Here is a 9,190-nt window from a genome sequence, read left to right on the forward strand (position 1 = left end):
CTGAGGAGTATTTCTGTCTGTAATAAAGCTCTTTGGTGGGGAAAAACAAATTCTAATTTGCTGGACCTGGCTCCCCAGTGTGTGGGCTTGGCTCCCAAGTGTGTGGGCCTATGCCCTCCCAGGCCCACCCATGACTGCACCCCTGCCCAGTTATGTGAAATCCATAGATCAGGGCCTAATTATTTTATTTGAATTGACTGATTTCTTTATTTGAACTGTAACTCAATAAAATCTATGAAATTGTTGCATGTTGCGTTTATATTCTTGTTCAGTATAATTGCTCACCCTTTTGTAAAGGAACACAGTTCAGGTTGAGTTTGTTCCTCACTCAAGCGATGCTGCTCTCACTTCACCACCTGGATCAGTTGGAATAAAAGGAGAAAACAAATACAAATACAGTGATAGAATGGGACCGAAGATGTTTGCTCTGAGCATTTCTCTGTGAAAATACAGAAGGGCTTGAGGGGTCATTGCTACAGCGACAAGACAAACGATTAGCACCACTGACATTACTTATGATAATTTGCTAATAACTTTTTAACCCTTTGGAGAATCTTGGTGTGTAATAGCAAATCACTGAGTAATTGCGCCTCGTGGTGTTTGAGTGGAGGTGAGTTGCAGCTGATCCAGGGCCTTCAGGGAAGTGGAATGTATTTGCATTCTTGGTTGTTCTGGTCTTCCAGTTTAATCCAACGTAGAAGATTAAGGTAGAAAAATCTGCATTGTTGTACAAACAAGCTGCTATGGTGTTACCAAGATCATAAGAGTGGCATTTCCTGAATAAAAAAATAATAAAAAAAAAGTTAAAATGTTTTTATTCAGTCATTCATACATTATTTGTGCGCTGTCATAAATTATTTTGGTATTTGATAATTGAAATTTGGTCTCCTGATTTATTCCATGAGCAAAAAGCTGAGAAAATCTTGTTCCAAATGTGAAATTTGAGATAGATTTAGGAATAGACTAAATACTGAATGACACCATTGAATTTGATGGTATCTGGCAATTGAATAAAACAATTTTATTGAAACGGAATAAACATAAAAAGTTATGAATACAAACAGAGAAACTGCTATGGCTTCCCAAAGAAAACATAGGAAGTTATTGTACCAGCAAAAAAAATTATAATTTACCTCTAGAAATGCTAGACACACTTTTAGGTAAAAGTGATTTGTGAGTTAAAACATACGTCCCATGTAACAGTAAGAAAGGATTCAGCAAAACAGTTACATTCACATCTAGAGGCCAAAATACAAATCCAGCCAATCAAGCAGATTCTGGGGGTCTGACCACTTTTCTCTCTCAGTGATGTTTATTTTCTTCGTGAGGGATGGAGAATAAAAAGTCAAAAGAATTGCAGCCAAATGTTTTTTCGGGGGGTATTTCTGTTGTTGTACTTCTGTCAAATGCCTTTTTCATGTGTCTTCTTCATTACCTTAACCATAGTTACCGGAATAGTCGCCACCTTGCTGCTGGGCGATGGGCTGAGACCCCCAGTTCTACTAGTTGGTCTGCCGGCGCTTTGAGTCAGGCTGGACGAAGACGTCTGCCTTCCTCTTCCCGCCCCCATGGTTCCCCCTGGCTTTTCGGTTACCGCGGCCCCTCTGTGGCTGGAAGGGTCCCCCACGGGCCCTTACTCTGCCATCCCTGGGCCCTCCAATGGGTGGACCCCTCTCCGCATAGCCCTGTGTGGGTGGTGGTCTGCGGGCCCTGGGTGGGGGTAGGCCTTCCCTGCTGGGCAGTCTGCCATGGCCCCTCATGCTGTACAAGTCCTCGTAACCGTAGTGGGGGTCCTCGTAACCGTAGTAGGGGTCCTCGTAACCGTAATAGCGGTCCTCGTAACCGTAGTAGGGGTCCTCGTAACCGTAGTAGGGGTCCTCGTAACCTCTGCGGGGGTCGTGATAGTCAAAGCCGTAGTAGTCATCGTAGCTGTTGTAGTCTGGGGGATAGGCGGCATAGTCCCCGCTCCCTCGGCCACGGACCCTATCTGGTGGAGGTATGCGTGGCGGTGGGTGGTTGTAATCAGCATCATTCCTGCAGAAAACATATCAGCTTCAATGTAATCCCATGATGGGAGATCTACTCAATCAGATAATAGATTAGTAAATCCCAGTCTCTCTGTGGCCTCACCTTCGGTTTCTGGTGGCCTGGCGCTGAGCATTTCGCGCTTTCTTCCTCTTTGCCATTCTTATCTCAATCTCCCCTCCCCCCAGCTCCTTCCCATTCATTTCTGCCATTGCCTAAGACAAACAGGAAAATTGTTACATAGCCGAAGCAAGGCAAACCCCCTCCAACAAAAAACTGAAAACAATTAATATGTTTTAACCCACCTTCACAGCTGCGTCCTTGTCTTCAAAGTGGACAAAGGCGTAGTCTTCTATCTTATTCAACCGGTCCACTTTGCCAAAGGCAGAGAAGGTCTTCTCCAGTAGCTCCTCTGTGACTGAGGCGGCCAGCTTCCTGACAAACAAGACCTTCACCTGCTGACTCACACAGACATCAAAGTTCAACTCAGTTTAGAAAAGTATAAATAAAAGCACAAGTTGAATAAAAGACAACAGAAGTGGAACACAGAGGGGTAAAACAAAAACAAGAGATGGGGAGAGAAAGAAAGAAGTGTGAGAGCGAGTGAGATCCACAAAGTGAGAGAGAGAGATGAGACTCACCTGGGCCAAGGCACCCGCATTGCGCTCAGTGACCGGGTTGGCCCACTCCACAGTGACCGGGTTCCCCCACACCATCACCGTGTCACTCATTAGGCAGAGGCGGGCCTCGGCTGCAGACTTGTGGTCCTCGTACTCCAGGAAACAGAAGCCACGGTTCTTCTCCTTGTCATCCGTCTGGGGGTAGAGGATCACTTCCTGAAGCCCCTCTGGAGGAAGAAGGAGAGTCACATCACTGATATCTGACCAATGATGACCCAAAGAATATAAAACAGTGTAAACAAAATTGGCCTGCACTTAACTGACCTGTGACTTTGCTGAAGTCCTCCAATATATTCTCTCTGGTCTTGTTCTTTGGGATTGATCCGACAAACAGGCGGTTGTTTGCTACGGATTTGCATACTCCAAGGTATTTCCTAGACCGGATTTCATAGTTGTCACACTGAAAACAAGAGTAGAGGAAAGATGGCTTTGTAGGGTTGAAAAGGTAGCTGAAAGTGGTCCGACAACTGCTCCAATGAAATATGTATCACATCTTGGGTCGGTTTCTCAGACACAAATTAACTCTGGCCCTAGACTAAAAAGCACACCCAATGAAGATTCCCTATTGAAAGCGATTTTTAGTGCAGGACCAGGCTTAATCGGTGTCTGGGAAACAGCCCCTTGGTTCTTAGAAGATAAACTAAGACTATAGACTGGCTGCAGGGACTTACAAGTTTCACTGCCTCAGTTGCTGCATCCTTGCCGCAGAAGGTAATGAAGGCGTAGCCCCGGTTCTGACCTGACAGTGGGTCCATCATTAACCTCAGGTCCCAGATTGGGCCCGCCTTCTCAAACAAAGGCACCAGCTCATCTTCATACAGGTCCCTGGGGATCTTTCCCACAAACACCTAAAGGCAGAAAACAGAGCCTGAGTGAGGGTTACACAATGTGATCGGGGAAGACTGCTGTAGTGTTGCTATCAACTTTTCTGTTGACATTCTTCCACAGTCTTGCAAACTCATTTATCTTCCCTATATCAGTCAATGGCTTGCCACGATGACCATGACCCTTTCAAATAATGTTACTTGAAAACGAAGCAACTCCAGCAGCTTTACCTCAGTTCCAATCCCAGGCTGTTCTCCTTTAAACACTTCCTCTGGTGGGGGCCCTCCGTATTTCCTCTGTTCGGTGGTGACGTCCAGGGTGTATCCTGTCCGCTCCAGCAGTGCCTGGGGAACACGTAGACATCAGCATAACCACTGCATAACTACACAACCTGAGCAGGTGTACAGACACACACAGGAAGTTCTATTGACGCAACTGAATGAACTTTCAAACTGCTGCATTTTACCTTGATCTTGGACTCAGCAGGAACCTTAGTGGATTCTTGTACTTTACTTCCTTGCTTTTCCCTCTGTCTGTACGTCTTCATAGCTGTACAAAGAAAAGCACTTTTGTTCTGGAAATTAAACCACAGCAGAATTGATTTATGTATTGGTGTTATGAGCAGAGGAAAAATGATAGACCTCAATGTCAACTTCTTAGACTCTAATGCATCATCATTTAAACTGACTTCCATTCATTCTCGTTCATTCAGCTCCCCCTGTAACTCACCTGCACATGAGATAGGTCACTTTCTTTGAACTGTGAGAGTACAGACAGCGCTCCCTCTTCATTGAATGCCCGCAGAGCATCGATGACCCCCTCTTCTAGGTCAGCGTACGCCAGCAACCCTGTGGGTACAAGACAGATTACTACTACTAGAAACTGGCCTTTCATGGATCCTCGAGCAACATCACGTATCTTTAGAAAATAGATTAGACTCAGCCATTGTATGACAGATGCCCCACCGGTTGAGAATATGTTGTCGAGACTCTCAGCCACGTTCTGCCGCAGTCCAGCATCGATGAGTGTCTGGTAGTTCTCTGTGTGCTCGCCTTCGGCCGCGACTTCCATAGGCTCATTTTCCTCCTTCATTGGGGCAGAACTATCGTTCACCTCGGCAGCAGCCATTCTCCTGGGAGAAAGGGGAATAGAGATAAGATAAAAAACAGAATTTCAGTTAAAATGTTGCTCATTAGAACATAATATTTGACATTCTAATCTAAAACACAATCATATTGTTTCAACTGCTTTTTACAGATCATGACACTAGTAACTTGTAGAGAACACAAACGCCCCCATTTCTAACATGCATATTTGCAAATGCTGTCCTGTTGCAATAGTTACTCCCATCTAGCTATCCCCCCGAAAGTACTCAACAGTTCGCAAGAATATACCGTTATGCTTGTTAACGCTGCAGCTCAGTGTAAACAAGCGTAACGGAACGGTTGGTATCTTCTGGCAATCTTAACAGTTTGTATCTTTCAGATGGTAGCTAAAGATGTTGTAAATGCATCAGAAATGCTTAAACATTCATTTCAATGCGAACAACCGTGGTCTGCAATAACAAATACCTGGATACAAGTTAAAGGTACGTTTATATCGGGGGCAAGCTAGCTACAGTACCTAGTCAACTTAGTCAAGCCAAAGTACTGTATATAAAATGTTGCTTTGCGGTGTTTTTCTTGACTTAGCACCGTCCCGCCCCCTTCCAACAGCCAATGTTAGCTAGCTAAAAGACTGGATTGTCACAATTTGGAACTTTCACATCCAACCAAATAATCGTTTTAGCGTTAGAAATACCAACATTAAAAAAACATAACCTAGTATCAAGATTCATAAGCTTGGCTACGCAAATAGCTAGTTAGCAGGGCTAACGTTAGCTAGTTAAAGACAAGGCCTGTTAGCTTGCTGGACACCTTTCAGAATTCGAATAAACCATCCGCCAAAAGAGGTGAACAATTAATAGTTAACAAACACGTACCTATCTTTTCCAGAAAAATAACAGTATCGTAAAATATATTTTTTCAGCAGTTACCCAGAAGAGTGATCCAATATGGCAAATATGAATAAGATGTTTGAGAAGAGTCGAAGCGAGAGGGATTACTTCTTCTTCGATAGGGTTTAACGGCGGTTGGCATCCAATGTTAATGGTGCATTACCGCCACCAGCTGGACGGGGTATTGAATAAGCAACTTTTTATAAAACATTCCGGGAAAGATGGAAAACGACATCATACAAAATAAAACACATCAACTACAAATATAAAACATCATACTTCTTCAATCACAGTCCACTTCAAAATTACATCCCTACACAGGCTACATTCACCAACAGAATTTATTGCACCGCCTTGGCTGTGAAATCATGAAGACCCAAAAAACATTCAGCGGCATTCACAATGAATCCAATTTTCTTAGACTTCTTCTCCAATTGTGCTGTACAGTTTGACCATAGCAATAAATAATACAAAGTCCACCTTTTTAACATGTAGCATTTCACTATCCCTCGGTTGATGAGAAACATTCACAGGTCGTGGTGGCTCTACTATCATTACTTCTTTTCCGCCACTCGTTCCTTCCAATTTTCTCACTGCCTCCAGATAGGAGACACCCTTGCAACCTCATTCTCCCTAACAAGGCACACCAAAAATTCAGGCGCATGTTCACCTCCACAGTTGCAGCATTTCCCTTCATCTGGCATATATTCTTCCCTTCTGCACACACTTGACACAAGACCAAATCTTTTACATTAATGACACTGAAGGGGCTTGTACACAAAAGTTCTTACAGGGTATCTCATGAATCCTAACTTCATGTGTTCATCAAAGAACAGTAGCATGGATGAAGTGAACTTCTTTTCTACGTCCACCATGCAGGTCAATTGACGTGCACCAACCACTCCATCGATGTCTTCAGTTATATTGTAATAAATACCATTTAAAATAACACAAGCATATTGCTATTACATTGTTATAACTAACTTCTTTCAAAACAGGGTTTCTCACAAACTCATAAGACAGATACAGAGACACACACACACACACCCAAGGACAGAGGGCTGACGTAAACCTTTCATAAACACTGATAAGAAAAGGGTGCTTGGGTCCGCATTTCACGAGATAATAAGACACACACACACATACCCTAGGACAGAGGGCTGACTACGCACACACAAAATCTCCTGCTTAGCTGAACATTTGGTAACAAAGAACTTTTGCTACAAGACTCAGAAGGATGACGCCCAGCTCATCAGGACCAATCTAAGAAGACAACAACCTGTCCAGAACCAACCAGAGGACCAGAACTTCCAGACTCAACCTACTTTCTGTGCTGTATAAAATGTCTATGCACTTTGTTATCTGGGCTTTTTCTGGAGGTTCTCTATGAGCTAAAGGAACGAGTCCGTATACGCTTGTACCAGATATCTTTACTCTTAAATTAAACTGTCGCTTGTCATACAATTTACCACCTTGTCTGAATCGATCCTTGACCGGCTCACCCTTCTCCATATCCCATTATCAACAATATCCTCTGCCTTTATTTCTTACACCACCCCAGAAATAACCCCATTGATAGGCACCCTGCTACCAAAATCCATGCAGGAAACATTCCACTCCGCAGACACACAAAAAATCGAAATGAGACCACTTCTTGTGACTTTCACCGACTCCACACTTTCTTCCAACACATTCCAGATTTTCCTGGAGATGTTAAACGGATTTCCAAGTAGCATTGATTCAAAACCCTGACTCCAACTAAAAACAGGTCTAGCAGTTCCCTATTTTCCAACATAGCTTTACTACTAGTTTCCCTTTTTCTTCGCCACTGTAACCCATTCATTCTCACTTTCTGTACCATTAGCTTCACTTGACTCACTAGCAGCTTCAAACAAAACCTCAATTTCCACCATCTTCCCGGGCCCCCAAAATCTGTCAACGAAAGACTTCTTCTTCTATGATATAATGGCGGTCCACAAACAATCGTTTAAGTAAATGCCGCCACCTACTGTGCTGGAATGCACGATCAATCATGATCTGCCCAATTCTGTACTAACATGAAAATAAAATAAAAACAAATAAATCCCTACTAAGCTATACTACACCGTCCCCCTCCCCAATGCCATGAAACATTATCATGCTGAAACACTCCTCCATTAGGATTGTTCAGCATGCCAACAACCATTTCAACAGTAACATCTGTTACCCCAATCTCTCTTTTGCAGTCTCCACAATAACCTTCAACCTGGCATTTCTGCTTTCCACAAACCGAGTCGTATTGATAGCCTTACCAATAAAATCTATTCAGTCAACTTTACTCATTATCAAAGTGTCCTTTGACACTGCACATTCATGAGGACACGATTTCTGAATCAGACCTCCAAACCATGCCAGGACCAGCAGAAACACAAGCCCCAACATTAGGTCCACTTACTACAGGAGTAGCCATGGAAGCTCCATCATTCCACACTGTAGTTTCACCAATCTGTCTTACAGCCTCTGCATACGATAGATCATGATTAATTATATATCTCTGAACCTCTCTCTGCACCTGGAATACACCAAATGCTGCACCATGTCCCCCCCACAATTACAATACTTAACCTTCACATTGCTCCCATATTCACCGTAAGCATGTTCCCCTCCACATCTCTTCCTTCCTTTACAATGAACAGCTACATGTCCCATTCTTTGGCATTTAAAACACCGCAATGGGGATGGGACACATTCTCTGACATTGAAACTAAGGAATCTTATCTGTACTTTCCCAGGCATAACCTTCTCGAACTTCAGAAGCACTGATAGGCTTTCACTTCTTTGAACTAGTCCCTTCCTGTACTCCGTGTTCACACATGACTGCGTGACCAAGCACGCCTCCAACACCATCCTTAAGTTTGCTGACGACACAACAGTGGTAGGCCTGATCACCGACAACGATGAGAGAGCTTATAGGGAGGAGGTCAGAGACCTGGCAGTGTGGTGCCAGGACAACAAACTCTTCCTCAATGTGAGCAAGAAAAAGGAGCTGATCGTGGGACAGGAAAAGGTCTGAACAGGCCCGGGGCTGTAGTGGAGCGGTTCGAGAGTTTCAAGTTCCTTGGTGTCCACATCACCAACAAACTATCATGGTCCAAACATACCAAGACAGTCGTGAAGAGGGCACGACAACACCTTTTCCCCCTCAGGAGACTGAAAAGATTTGGCATGGGTCCCCAGATCCTCAAAAAGTTCTACAGCTGCACCATCGAGAGCATCCTGACCGGTTGCATCACCGCCCGGTATGGCAAGTGCTTGGCATCTGACCGTAAGACGCTACAGAGGGTAGTGTGTACGGCCCAGTACATCACTGGGGCCTACTGTATATAGTAGGTAGTGTCAGAGGAAGGCCCCAAAAAATTTCTAAACCAGTCACCCAAGTCATAGACTGTTCTTTCTGCTACCGCATGGCAAACGGTACCAGAACGCTAAGTCTAGGTCCAAAAGGCTCCTTAACAAGCTTCTACCCCCAAGCCATAAGACTGCTGAACAATTAATCAAATGGTCACCCAGACTATTTACATTGACATCCCACCCCACCATTTGTTTTTAGACTGCTGCTACTCGCTGTTTATTATCTATGCATAGTCACTTTACCCCTACCTACATGTACAAATTACCACAACTA

General features: G+C 43.9%; 1 protein-coding gene across 1 annotated transcript; it reads right to left on the minus strand.

Moving 5' to 3' along the window:
• Nucleotides 1-798: 798 nt before the first annotated feature.
• Nucleotides 799-5,667, minus strand: LOC120028691 (heterogeneous nuclear ribonucleoprotein R-like). Its single transcript, XM_038973919.1, has 11 exons — nt 5,512-5,667; nt 4,496-4,662; nt 4,260-4,378; nt 3,997-4,104; nt 3,761-3,874; nt 3,377-3,553; nt 2,970-3,105; nt 2,667-2,872; nt 2,331-2,483; nt 2,131-2,240; nt 799-2,034 (listed from the first exon to the last, which is right to left on the minus strand). Exons 2-11 carry the CDS (start codon nt 4,656-4,658, stop codon nt 1,503-1,505), a joined length of 1,818 nt encoding a protein of 605 aa, XP_038829847.1. The 5' UTR covers nt 4,659-4,662; nt 5,512-5,667; the 3' UTR covers nt 799-1,502.
• Nucleotides 5,668-9,190: the final 3,523 nt, after the last annotated feature.

Source organism: Salvelinus namaycush, chromosome 34, assembly GCF_016432855.1.
Source record: "Salvelinus namaycush isolate Seneca chromosome 34, SaNama_1.0, whole genome shotgun sequence".
NCBI classification, from domain to species: Eukaryota; Metazoa; Chordata; class Actinopteri; order Salmoniformes; family Salmonidae; genus Salvelinus; species Salvelinus namaycush.

Excerpts from the sequence above, each read along its gene's own strand:
- LOC120028691 (XM_038973919.1), bottom strand. The coding sequence starts at position 4,658 with ATGGCTGCTGCCGAGGTGAACGATAGTTCTGCCCCAATGAAGGAGGAA. Across the intron at positions 3,554-3,760 it reads AGCCTGGGATTGGAACTGAG|GTGTTTGTGGGAAAGATCCC; the intron begins GTAAAGCTGCTG and ends TTCTGCCTTTAG. Across the intron at positions 3,106-3,376 it reads CAACTGAGGCAGTGAAACTT|TGTGACAACTATGAAATCCG; the intron begins GTAAGTCCCTGC and ends TCTTGTTTTCAG.